Source organism: Triticum dicoccoides, chromosome 7B, assembly GCF_002162155.2.
Source record: "Triticum dicoccoides isolate Atlit2015 ecotype Zavitan chromosome 7B, WEW_v2.0, whole genome shotgun sequence".
Lineage (NCBI taxonomy): Eukaryota > Viridiplantae > Streptophyta > Magnoliopsida > Poales > Poaceae > Triticum > Triticum dicoccoides.
Genome location: NC_041393.1, coordinates 642395197 through 642409640, shown reverse-complemented (window position 1 = coordinate 642409640; position 14444 = coordinate 642395197). Strand labels below are relative to the sequence as shown.

The 14444-nt window shown below is 43.1% G+C and overlaps 1 protein-coding gene across 1 annotated transcript; it reads right to left on the bottom strand.

The window, feature by feature from the left end:
• Nucleotides 1-1326: 1326 nt before the first annotated feature.
• Nucleotides 1327-2439, bottom strand: LOC119339276. The gene has a single exon (XM_037611396.1). It carries the CDS (start codon nucleotides 2437-2439, stop codon nucleotides 1327-1329), a length of 1113 nt encoding a protein of 370 aa, XP_037467293.1.
• Nucleotides 2440-14444: the final 12005 nt, after the last annotated feature.

Below are 14444 nucleotides of genomic sequence, written 5' to 3'. Positions count from 1 at the left end.
TGGGGAACGCTGGTGCGGTGCGGGATGAGGAGGGGCGAAAGGAGGATCGCCGCCGACGTGGGAGGAGGCGGCGTCGTGGCATCGATGTACCGACCAAGCGCTCTGGATGGGCAGTGGCGAGCAGCGCCAACCGGTTCCAGCCATAGGAGGCGGCGCGCGGTGGCGGATTTGGGCGACGGGGTCGATTTGGGCAGTGAGACGGTTGTGTGTCGCTTCTTTTACTCGATGGTGAGAGGGCGAGTGTTTTTACTCGTCGACGGCCGCTTGTAAAATTTATGGAAAACCCTTAAATCCATCCGGTTGATTACTGGAGAAACCAGCCGTGTCGTCTTCCTGCCATGCGTGCATCCATGTTGTGCATCGCTCGGTCATCTTCCCAGCCCACATACCGCTTCTCTGGATGGGCCCCATGGGCCGCTTAAAATCCGCCTTATCCCCCCATGTAGGAAGCCATAACCACACATTTTTCCCGCCGATCATCATCTTCCCCTTCCTCTAGATCAATGTCAACACTTGCCACTCCTGCCACAAGCTCTGCTCCTCCTCCGCTGCTGATCCTGCCCGCTGTTGTAGAGCAAAAAGGGAACGACCACTACTCGACGCTTTTTCTGCTGTAGGGAGTGCTGCAACGCGGTCGTGCGGCGCTGCAATGGGGCGGGGCATTGCTACTGGCAGCGCGACAAGTCGAGTACGGCAGTGCTGCTTGCAGGCGACAAGCTATGATGCGTGACCCATGGACAGGAGTGATATTTGAGGAGGAATCGAGCGCCTCTAATACATCCTAATTGAGCAAATCGGACGGCTGGCTAGGCGGCTTAAAATTGGATAAAATCAGCCACCTGATCTGTAGCCGCCGCCAAATTGTATATGCCAATATAGACTTTAGGACTAGGGCTAGGTGCCGGTTAGAGGAGTAAATGGTGATTTTACTTCTCTAACCGGTTTTAAGGGATCGGCGAAATATGCTCTAACTATGTTCAAACTTCATGCTTCTCGTGCAAATCTTCTACGACACTCGCGTCATTTTTGAACGATCGAAAATCAAGTAAAATTACTAGGGCAGGAAGTTAAAAATAGCCTACTAAATCAACATTTCTTTCCCTGTAATTGTGAATATAAACAGTCTTGAAACCAACCACATCATATGCTATAATACAAACACAGTACATGGAGAACAACTACTGGCATAGATAGACCAGAAGCGCTCACAAATTATCCCCCAATCCAATCAACCAAAGAATAGTCTCTAGCTCTAGCTAGCAAATCAGTCGATGATCTGTCTTTCTAAGTGGAACTTGGATCTCTCAGTCTAACTGGAACTGCAATCTAAGCATCCTTGTTGAATTTCACTAACTCATCATGATCAACTATGTCCGGCAAAGAGTCCCACGCCGGTTCTTCCCCCTCCGTCTCCGCTGGCTTGTCAAATATTTTCATGAATTGGTCCATTGGAATGCTGAAATTATCCTCCGGCCCGTCCTCATCATGCTGCTGCTGCTGGTACTGACCAAGAACGCTGGCTGCCCCCATGGAGTTCTGTCCCTTCTCGCTGTCGTCATAATGAAGAGGACCCGCCGACGACATTATGCCATCCATGAAGTTTTGGCCGTCGTCGTCGTCATCGCCGCCGTAATGAGGAAGAGGCGAGGGCAAAGGCGGCAGATCCGACGCCTGTGGCGGCTCAACTTGCTCTTGCCGGAGACCACGGACACTACCCGGCGGCATCAGCGCGGCGGCCGCGGCGAAATAGTCTGCCGGGACAGGCTTCTTCTTCCCCTCCGTCAGGCCGTCCTCCCCGTAGACTTCCCTCAGGCCCTCGGGGCGCGGCGTGACATAGAGCTTGTGGAGCGCGGGCACGCCCTTCCTGCCGGCGCCCCTGTCCATGTCGCTGGTGAACTCCTGCATGAGCCACGGCGTCTTGCGCTTCTTGGACGGGGGCGGGGGCACGTAGTAGAAACCGAAGCAGTTCTTGCGCCCGCCCTCTTCGCGAAGCTCCTCCTTGCTCTGCTCCACCCGCCAGAACCCGCCGGTCCGGACGCTGCGGTCGGCGCGCTTGTTCTTGGCCGCGCTGCACGGGCTCTGGAACTTGCTCTCGCCGAGGAACCACCACGTGTGCTTGCCGTCGCGGGCGCTGGCCGGCGGGTGCAGCCGCTGCAGCGCGTAGGGGTCGTTGTCGTACATGTCAGCGTGGAAGATGAACCCCCGCGCGTCCGGCATCTTGTCGTCGCCGGCGATCCACCGGTTGAGGAACCCCATCCTGTCCGCCTTCGTCGGGTTGAAGTAGACGCCAGGAGGCAGCGGCGGCGGCTGCTTGACTTCGTTCAACCCACTTGGTACGGGCGGAGGCGCCATGGACATGGAGCTGCTGGCTCCGGCTCCGGCGTCGGCGGTGGCGGAAGTTGATCTCTTGACTGATTTTCTCGCTTTCGTGATGGCCATGATTTCTTAGCTAGCTGTGTTTGAGGAGGGATTGGATTGATCGGTGGGCTGGGATTATATAGTGTGGAGACGACGCGCTTCCTTCTGAAATCGGATTCGCCTCATCGTCCCAAGCTGTAATCGGACATTCGGCCTGGAGACGGAACAGAGCAGTCGATGCGCTTCCCGCGCGATTCTGTTTCCCGCCTTTTGCGGAAACTCGTGTTCCCCCTTCGCCTCGTTGGGCCTGGCCCAACAACCGTCGCATATACTCCTACGCATATTCGCGTTACTATTTTTTTCTTTTGTCTCAAAAGAGAAGTTACTATTTTTCCTTGTACCTTCTCAACTTCCTACTGTTTTAATTTGAATTTTTCTGATAGTTGTGACCAGATACTCTCATTTATAATTCTAATGAATGGTCTTTCCAGGAATTATTACTCACCTGGTTCAGCAAGCCTATATTTTGATGGCCGGTCAATTGGTGTGAGACCGATGAGAGTATATATTGGGCAGCCGAAGCTCATTCACCTACTTTTCCGCACAACCATATCAGGCCTATATTAAGGTAGCGTCAATTAGTTTGGATCAGAGGGAGTAATATTTTTCTATTTTAATATGGTACTCCCTTCGATCCATATAATTTGTCACTGATTTAGCACAAAGTTATACTAAATCTACGACAATTAATATGGATCAATGGGAGTAGGATTATGGAGCTCATGAGGCCTTGTCTCTTGCAGCTTAAGGGCGATCTAAGCAAGAGCTGAAAAGAGGTGTCTCTGCCTCTATGTTGGGAAGAAGCCATTCAAATTCATTCTTGATTTCACAAAGGGATTCAAATCATTGGTTTTGAACTTTATCTATGGCAAGAAAGTGTTTATGGAGATCCCTCCTGAGAATACATCATTGACTGTAGGCATTCCGTAACCCGGTACATTATTCAGTAATTAACTTCAAGTTTGTGGTTACTAAAGATTTCTTGCTACGTTCATGCCAGAAATGTGGGAATGCGTGTTTGGGCATCCTCAAGGATCTCAACATTGTTGGAGGTAGGAAGTTTAGACATAACAACCAAGCAAAATGGTTTCATAAGCCATGAGCTCTCTCAAATCATGTACAAAAGAATGATGTTACTTTTCTCTTGTTGCAGATATTACGGTGCAGGAGCAGGATTAGCTGGTGATATATACTCCCTCCATCCGGAAATACTTGTCATCAAAATGAATAAAAGGAGATGTATCTAGATGTATTTTAGTTCTAGATGCATCCCTTTTTGTTCATTTTGATGACAAGTATTTTCGGACGGAGAGAGTAATAATGAGAGAGGCCAAATTGGACGGATCCATGCACCCTATGATAGAATCCCCAAGTTCGGGTCTTCTATGACCATTTCACACACCTGAACATACATACCCTTAATTATTTTATGTTTATTCAAACAGCGAAAATACTATTCATGGATTTGAGGAAGGCTATGTTTGGCCCCAATTCCCCAACATCTTTGGTATTCAGAACGAAGAGTGTGCATCTAACTACCGTTCAAACAAAAAATGGTTAACAAGGGAAGGCCATCGGGTTGATAGAAGGACATAAATAATCATACCATGGAGGCTCTATACGAAGTTAGGACTAAGGAACGTGTATTGTTAAGAAAAGATAAAAAATATACTAGTATGTAATCATTGCCATGTGCATATGGAATATATAACTGTTTCGTTCTTATGAAGCTCTATGTTATTACTTATTATGTTTACTTGGGATGTTTTATGGATCATATGGAAGGTGATGAATGGATAATGCAATAGCAGAGTTAACCATATTATCAAAGTGATTAACTCCATCAATAAACTTTACCCGGGAAAGTTCTGAATTATTACTAATGTAATTTCTTATGCGAGTCCGAGCTATATTTGGTTTATTCATAGTATATACCTTCTATGGATCCATTTATTTATTTTATAATTTAGATTTTATAATATCTTTTTTCAAATGGAGAACTTTTTTATCAAGTAAAAAAAATATAGTTGTCCATATAATTGTGGTTATATAGATATTTTTCCATACTAGGATCTTTAACCTTGGTGTAAGAGGGTTAACCGAACTAACAAAGTTTTTTTATAAGGGTGTTATTGGTGACTCAAGGTTTGATCCTACAAGATGAAGCACAAATTAGGTTAGTTCTTGATCAGGTCAGTGAGTAAAACTGAGAATTAATCTATTCATTGGGATGTTGCTTTGTTAAAGAAAATTTGAAGCGGAACATTGGCTTATTTTGAAGCAGGACATATTTTTGTCATTTATTTAGAGTGAATTCCCAAATGATAGATTGCTAAATGCGTTTAAAACTGGCAAAATTCACGTTGAAGGGGTAGTCCGGATAAAAACTGCTAAATGAAGTAATTTTTGTAAAAAAATCCAAAGTAATCCATTGTTTTTAATCATATCATCTATGCTCACTCGGAAGTGTTTGGCCAAGTGATTTTTTCCTTTGTGTGCTCTTCATGACCCCCTTTTACTTTGTGTCATGGAGTGTTGTCATCACTAAGTCAAACACCAGGTAAAGGGTATTGGTTGTTAGTGGCTGCAAGACAATGTTAGAGGCCGTGTAACAAGGCTTTAAGCGGATGTCGCCTCATGGGGTCGTGTTAGGGAGGCCACGTGTGAATTGCTTTACTTCAAAGACAGTGATAGTAGCTTTTATAGTTCTAAAAATTTGCCTACCTAGAATGATAGGTGCAATAGGATCTTCAGGCATATCAATTATAACAAGCTCAATAATAATGGGGCAATCATTAATTTGAATGATTACTCCATGATTAATTCCTACTGGTTGTGTAAAGATAGAATTGACCATGTTCAACTTAATCTCGCTATTAACATAAGGGCCAACACTGAGTCTATCATAACGGACTTAGGGATAGTAGAAACACTAGCACCCGTAAAGCATTGAATTTATCCAAACCAGTCTCAGTTTCAATAGTGGGTTCAAAAATATCTTCTTGTTTAGTGGGTAGCTTACCATATAGATTTTCTCTATTTCATCATCCAACTCATGTACCTTAGTGGCTACATGTTCAACAAAATGACCACACGCTTCGTCATTTAGTACTTCACGTAGATGTCAATGTCTTCACGAAGTCTGCAATGTAATAAGTATATTCGGTATATGGCTCTTATTAAGCTCTTCTACATTTCCTTCACTACTTCTGATCATTTTGACATGCTCAACTAGGTTGGTTCCAGTTTTCCTGCAAACTTAGCCAGAATCAAAGTTTGACTATCTGCAATTTTAGGAACATGTGCGCCTCCATGCTCCTAGTTCTTCCACCTAAGACAAGCATATCATTAGTGAGTCTAGCAACTTTACCAGTCAATTAACCAATAAAGTTATCATGATTCTTCGAGATATTTTTAAATATTTAATTTTGCTCACTTTAGCTAACAAAAACAGTTTTTAGAATATGATCCAAAGTGGCTCTATTATCGTTGCTCATTCCATTAAAATTACTTGGTGCTCCACTACTATTAGGATAAGGTAATCTAGGAGCAAATTCGTTATTTCTCTAGTTAGGACTATAACTACTACAAGAAATTAAATTAACATCACAAATTTTTCTTTGGTAATTGCATTAACGTTTACCTCTTCTTTACTCATCATAGCGATGAGTTCATCAAGTTTTGCGGTCAACTCTGTATTCTTCTCCTCAATAGCATTGACCCTCTTGGTGGTAGAATTCTTGATGTCGCTTGAAGCTACGTCGGTTTTTTCCCCAAAGAGGAAGGGATGATGCAGCACAGTGGTGGTAGGTATTTCCCTCAAATATGAAACCAAGGTTATTGAACCAACAGGAGAACCAAGCAACACAACATAAACAACCCCTGCACACAAATAACAACACCTCGCAACCCGACGTGTTAAAGAGATTGTCAATCCCTTTCGGGGTACGACGCCTCAACATAGGCAAAGGACGTGAAATAAGTTTGTAGATGGGATAAATAGATCGCGTATCAAATAAATTGCAGCAAGGTATTTTTGTATTTTTTTAGTTTAATAGATCTGAAAATAAACGCAAGGAAAAGGTAGATCGCAAGGCAAATATATGAGAAAGAAGACCCGGGGGCCATAGGTTTCACTAGTGGCTTCTCTCGAGAAAAATAGCAAACAATGGGTGAACAAATTACTGTTGGGCAATCGATAGAACTTCAAATAATCATGACGATATCCAGGCAATGATCATTACATAGGCATCATGTACAAGATTAGTAGACCGACTCCTGCCTGCATCTACTACTATTACTTCACACATCGACCGCTATCCAACATGCATCTAGTGTATTAAGTTCGTGGAAAAACGGAGTAATGCAATAAGAACAATGACATGATGTAGACAAGATCCGTTTATCTATTGCGGCAGATATGGATCCCGTCTTTTTATCCTTAGTAGCAACGATACATACGTCTCGGTTCCCTTTCTGTCACTGGGATCAAGCACTGTAAGATCGAACCTCACTACCGGGAACCTCTTCCCGTTGCAAGATAAATAGATCAAGAACCCAAATATCGGATAAGAAATACAAGGCTATAAGCAATCACGCATATAAGAGATCAAAGAACTCAAATAACTTTCATGGATATAAAAAGATATAACTGATCATAAACTCGAAGTTCATCATAGCCCAACAAACACACCACAAAAAGGACTTGCATCATATGGATCTCGCTCCAAGAGATCATTGTATTGATAATCAAGAGAGAGAGAGAGAGAGAGAGAGAGAGAGGGAGAGAGAGGAAGCCATCTAGCTACTAACTACGGACCCGAAGGTCTACAAAGAACTACTCACGCATCATGGGAGAGGCACCAATGGAAGTGGTGAACCCCTCCGTGATGGTGTCTAGATTGGATCTCGGTGTTGTGGACTCTGCGGCCGCTGGATGAAAATTTTGTCGACTCCCCTAGGGTTTCTATAATATTGGGGTATTTATAGAGCAAAGAGTCGGTCCAGGGGGCACCCGAGGTGGGCACAACCCACCTGGGCGTGCCTGGGCCTCCTGGCGCGCCCTGGTGGGTTGTCCCCTCCTCAGGACTCCCCCCAGGTGCAACCAGGGCCCAACTTCTTCCTTTTGGTCCATAAAAAATCATCGTAAAGTTACGTGGCATTTGGACTCTGTCTGATATTGATTTCCTGCGATGTAAAAAACATGCAGAAAACATCAACTGGCACTTGGCACTATGTCAATAGGTTAGTACCAAAAAATGATATAAAATGACTATAAAATGATTATAAAGCATCCAAGATTGATAATATAACTGCACAGAATAGTAAAAAATTATAGATATATTGGAGACATATCGATTCTCAACATGCCATTGGGCATGATTCTCTTGCATATCGTCCAGCAACTTTTTTGTTTTAGCTATGGGTCTTCCCATAGTAGTTCCTCCTGTAGTAGTGTTAAGCATAGTTTTGACATGTGAGTTAAGGCATTATAAAAAATATGAATAATTAACCATTCTTCCATCCCGTGGTCGGGACAATATCTTATAGCCTCCTTCATGCGATCCCACGCAAGCGCTAGTGGCTCACGATATATTTGCTTAAAACTTGTTATATGTGAACGCGGTTGCATCTTTGCAAGGGGACAAACTTAGACAAAATTTTACTGCAACATTCATTCCATGAAGTTGTACTACCTCTAGGCAAAGCTAGAAGCCATTCTTTAGCTTTTACTCTCAAGGAGAAAGGAAATAGGCGCAGCTTCAAAGTGTCAGATTCATAGTCTTTTACGCGTATCATGTTACATAACTCAGAAAAAATATGCAAATGCATAACAGAATCTTCAGAAGTAGAGCTTCCAATTAGTCTTACTGAACCATAGAGTAATCTGATATTTCTCGGCAACAATATTAGGTTGTATGATGAGTTCACGCATAAAGCTATTGCTTGGAGCAGCAAAGCTTCCAAGATTACGAGCCATGATAAAAAAATTGGGTTTTCTAGTGACAACACTTCCAACAAATATTAGAACTACAACTAGAACAAAAACTGAAAATGAAGACTCTAGAAAAAAAATCTAACACAATGACTAGCAACACAATTCCTCCCTGGCAACGGCGCTAGAAAAAGGTCTGATGAGTCCCTTTGGTGATCCAGGAACGGGTAGAAGAAAGGTTCCCAACCTCTTTCCTCAAGGAGTGACCCTGAGTTATCAAACCCACGAGAGGGCATGCACTTGAGACAAGGGTTTCTACCAAACTTTTGCGAGAGTATTAAATTCCAGTTTTTAGACCGGATCGTAATCAAGTTGCAACGAAAAACACTTGTGATAAAAAATGGGCATGGGTATGAGGACTTGATTCTTACAACCATATATTTGTGATTGGGATCATCATGATCTTAATTTGTGCTTTGGAAGACAACCTTTAAGATGTTCTAGCAACGTATCGAAGTGGGGATGTGTCCAAATTACATCTTGATCGGCACGTGCCCTGCATCAAGAGTCAGTTGTCCAACCATAGGCCCATTCTATTGCACGGGGTTACCTTGGTTACTAAAATAAATCAGACAAAAGCATTGGGTGTTTAATGATTACACGTCTTGTATCCCGAGATATTTGATCCATGCTACCGTACTAAACCTTTCTGTCACTACTGTTCAGAATAGATCTTCACGTTCACCCTACCCTTAGCTTCCTCGTGACTTGATCTTCGTGATCATGGGTACCTGCAGAGACGAAGAATGCGAGAGAGACAAGAGACAACTATGATGCAATTTTATTTCACGCATACATGACGTTAGTTCAAAGTCATTCCATCGATCCCTCCAACAAATACATCGGGTTGCAAGGCTATGCGTCAACCCATGACCTTACAGAATTACTCACACATGGTGATCGAATCGCAAGAAGAAATCATTGAAGAACACATTAATATGAATACTTTATTGATAATATGTCTTACAGTGGTTGCTAGATGCGATACATAATTACAAGTATGGCTAACTTGAAGGTGGTTTGCTGTGGTGGTGAAGATGGTGGTGGCTATGGAGATGAGATGGGAAATAGCGATGGCTAGGGTTGAAGAATGGCTTCTGTTGTGGAGATGGTTTTTTGGACGATGCTTTGTTGTGAATTAGACGAATGCGACTATATAATAGTTTCTTTATTGGACCTCCTAAAGCCGCAGGTGCATGGCATCAGCGCTTTCGCTCGTATCAGACACCGTCTTGTGCTCTGGTGCACCTCCCACTTGATATCTCTTATCTCCAGTTTACTTAATTATTTCCATGTATATGCTTGATCTCGTCCATATTTAGCCAATTACCTATGGAAAAATAAAGAAAGAATTTTGGAGTTCTTTGCATTCATTAGTCATTAGTAGCAATATCTAAGCAGATATCTTGTTGAAATAAATTGGTTTAAACTACGGTGTGATGAGCGTAAAATAACTCTCATCAATTACATCGTGTGTCTATCCCCACATTATATAAGAGGCCTAGAATACAAGTGTCATAGTCAAACACATCTTTGTACCCTATCTACATATAGTTCCAATCCAAGTCCAACTATAACCTACATTGTACAAGATATTCAAGGCAACTCTAACAAACTCCACATTGACGAATATTCTTCACCACTTTGAATTCGTAGTGCGTCGAACCTCCATGTATATTGGACTTGAGATTATAACATGAGCACCGTTGCTACTTCCAGACTCCACATGACTCCACATGCAACTGTAATCCCTTCTCGTCTTCTTCACAGTCAACTCTCGAGCAAAATTAAGTTACTCCTTTACTCTAGTTTGCGCTCCCAATTTCCGGAGTATCCATTCAAAGTAATCACACACAGATAATTGTCTGCATGAAAGTGAACAACTCACATGTTAGACGCCACATATAAGAGTTACCCAAACTCAATTTCCTAGCTTTTTCTTCACTAATGTGTGATTCCAAAAGGAATTTCAACATGGCACTGTTTCACCTTGAGCCAAATTGACAGTTGTCTCACCCTTTTTCCGGATTGTCTCTTACATGTCTGATACGTCTCCAATATATGTATAATTTATGATGTAGTCATGCCATGTTTATTATAGTTTTGTATGATTTTGGTGCACTTTTAGAGCATCTCCAACAGGCGCCCAACGCGCGGCGCGCAAAAATCTGGTTTGCGGCGCGCGCAATGCCAGGTTTGGCGCAGGGCACAGCGCTGGCTCCAGCAGCCGCGCCAAAATGCAGTGCGCGCGCAGCTCCAGCGGTGCGCCAAAATTGAGCGCGCACGAGCAGCCACGCATCCACATTTGTTGCATTTTCACACAAAACAAAGACATGGCATAATTTTTGGCGGACGACTTTTCCTGCTGAAATAGGCTTCGACTCTCTTAGCTCTTACGCCATTACCCCTCCATCGGCCCAGAGTGAAGTCTTCCGTAAGAATCCAACTTGATCTTCAGCATGACTCCATGTAGCTGGCCATGCTACACCGCACCCCATCGACTTCAAACTCTCATGTATACACTATCTTGAATCAACCTCACACCATAGTTTTCTTGAGGACCGCTGCAAAATTGAACTCATTTGGACATTTGAGCAGCTCTCGGCAAAAAAGACAAATCGGGTCAAAACAGTTCGTGAACAGTAATTTTTTTTACAGACCCTGATTTTGTCTTTTTGCCGAGAGATGCTCAGATGTCCAAACGAGTTGAATTTTGCAGCGAACCTCACACATCAAATTATCTACCACACAAAAAAATTGGAATTTTTTAAAAAAATTCTAGTATTTGTTTTGATTTTTTCGGTCGGCGCGGTTGCAGCTGAGCCCGGGAGCCAAATTGGCCTTCTCAAGCTTATTCACCTACTTTTCGACACAACCATATCAAGTGCTTGCCATTGCAGTAAATTTTTACAACCTTTTCCTATCCTACCATCGTAGGATTACTATAAGCACAGCGTGCACTTTGCTGCACCCTGACATTTTATCGACAAAACATAAGAAACGACAAAGAAGTGTCTTCTAAGCATATAATGCTTGAAATATCTGGCATCTATGCTCTTTGCCTTATTCTATTTTATAGCATAAGTCCTTATTATCCACCGTAAGTTTATCAAATTGTGCATTAAAACAGAAGGCAAAACAAAAAAACACGAATGAACTAGGGAGGGAGAATAGTTCCGCGCCAAATAAGCACGTAAATAATATTTTTGTAAAAAGATATGCCAACAATACAAAAGCAAAAAGGGTACACATTATAATGAATGTTTAGCTCCCTACAAACCATCCCTATTAGATAGAAGGAAATCAGGAAACACAAGCTAAATCATTGCCATCGACATGCATGACATAACCCTATCATATAGAATTAAAGCAATATGCAGATTTTTAGAGTTTGTACTTAGGGAGGAAACCGGCCTAGGGATGGATTCATCCCCACCTCGTTGAGTTTGCTCCCCCCCTCGATATATATGTCCCTCCTTAAATATCTTAGGGTGTCGTTTAGGGTTTAGGTTTTATTTAGTTTAAAATAAGTTAGTCATTGTTGCAACTTTTTGCAAACTGTCATGTTCCTTGACTTTTAACGAACTTTTTTCCGAATCCTAACTTAATCAATCTCCATCCATATTCACAATATTCATGATTTCTTGATTGCACACAGTGATTTGACCTTCGCTCTCAAGTTGACTATCTGCATCGTTGGTAACAAAGAGGAGATTGGGTTAAACAATTGCCAACACACACTATCTAAGTGTCTAGTGTTGTCGGATCGTCAAGGTCACTTTTCGCTCAAATCGAAGGAGTGCCTCTTGTCAAAAGGTAGGGATACCGTAGCACACATCAGGGGCTTCTTTCTTAGTGAACATTCTACATTGATTTTTCAATTATGCATGGCTTGTTGATAATGTCAATTTGATTGCCTTTTTGTTGACTTGGTTTGATTTTAACATTTTTTCCATGTATGCTTTTTTAACTGGGCTAATCCCCTTTCCATTACCAAGATAACAGAAATACAATCGAATCCAAGAGTGTTCAAAAGTAAAAGGGAAAGGGGAAAAGCGAGTCCAGGGCAGTCTAGGGAAACCCACTGCAGTCGCTCAACTCGAAACGACCACTATGGGGCGAAAACCCTAGACCACCGCTAACACGCAAATTACATAGGTTCAACAGCAAGATAGCCACATATTACAGGATTGTGATAAGCCTACGCAAAGGCACAAGGAAACCACAAACACCAAAAGGGACTACCACGCGATGCACCGAGATCTTCACTCCAGGGACTCATCTGGGCAGGCCGACGCGCAGATCCTCATCATGCTTTTAGTGTTCTCCTTTAGAAGGGTCGCTCCTCTCTCTAGGTCCAACCAGTCCCCGCCCTTCAGAAACCCTGCCCAATAAGATAAGTGAACGCTTTTTGTAAAAATAATCTCAAAAGGAGATGCAAGTTTCTTGAACTCGAAGGTGGCTCTGTTTCTACAGTTCCAGATGGCCCAGCACGCAGCTGCCAATCCAGTGGTGTAGAACCGCTCCCCTTCGGGACAATATGCATAAAACCAAGAGTAAAATTGACAAAGATTATTTGAGCACAAATCAGTGACCAGTACTGACCCCACTGTTCACCAGGAAATCCTAGCGATCGGGCATAAAAAGAACAAGTGCGGGTAAGTTTCTCTGCAACTGCAAAAAGAACATCGAAGGTTTCCAGCCAAGTTTCTAGGTTTCATCACATCTCTAGTTAGTACCGCGTCCTAAAGGAGCTGCCACAAAAAGATCTTGATTTTAGCAGGTAATTTGGCGTTCCAAATCCACCTGTACTTGCAGCCACCTAAGTTTCTGTCCAGGTACGAATACATTGACTTGGTTGTGTATTTGCCTTTCGACCCAAACAACCATTCAATCTTGTCACTACCACCAGACAAATTGGGCTTGTTAATGGTTTTTTTATGTTGCCAATCTCCTGGGTAAGATCCGCCAACAACCTGCGTCTAAACAGCGATCCCCCCCCGCCCTGGAACTGAGACACCGTATCATCAGGGAAGTTTGCAATGCTAAATAAATCTGGGTATGTAACCCGCAGGGGTGGGTGCATAGCTATGGAGTCATGCCAAAGCCTAGCTACGTCACCTACACGAATATATATCCCCCTTCTGGTCATATAATATTCTTTCACTTTAAGAAGTGACTTCCAGACCAGGGAGTTGTTGAATTTCTGTTTCACACAGGTGATAGAACTTCTCTATAGATATTTGGCCTTCATGATATCTTGTCAGAGTGCTTTTCCAGTGCCTAATTTCCACCACCACTTGGACAGGAGGGAAATATTCTGTTTATGAAGATCTTTAACACCAATACCCCCTTTCTTTTTGGATCTACACACGAGACCTTTAATAAGGTGGTATCTTCTCTTGTTCTTGCCCCCACACAAAAAGAATTTGTGCGGTATTTATCCAATCTTTCAATAAAGGTTTTGGAAAGGAGAAACATCGACATGTGGTAGTATATGATACTAGACAACGAGGAATTCGGGAGGATCGGCCTCCCCCGCATGGATGTCGATCTGCCAATCCAGGCATCACATCTCTTCAAATATCTGATACGTCTCCAATGTATCTATAATTTTTAATTGTTCCATGCTCTTATATTACCCGTTTTGGATGTTTATGGGCTTTACTTTACACTTTTATATCATTTTTGGGACTAACCTACTAACCGGAGGCCCAGCCCGAATTGCTGTTTTTTTGCCTATTTCAGTGTTTCGAAGAAAATGAATATCAAACGGAGTCCAAATAGGATGAAACCTTCGGGAGCGATCTTTTTGGAACAAATGCAAACCTGGAGACTTGGAGTGGACGTCAAGCAACAACCGAGGCGGCCACGAGGGTGTCCGGCACGCCCCCTGGGGGTGGGCGCGCCCCCCACCCTCGTGGGCCCCTCAAGCATCCACCGACCTACTTCTTCCTCCTATATATACTCCCGTACACTGAAACCATCAGAAGCGACCACGAAAACCTAATTCCACCGTCGCAACCTTCTG

Coding starts and splice junctions, on each gene's coding strand:
- LOC119339276 (XM_037611396.1), bottom strand. CDS start 2,439: ATGGCCATCACGAAAGCGAGAAAATCAGTCAAGAGATCAACTTCCGCC.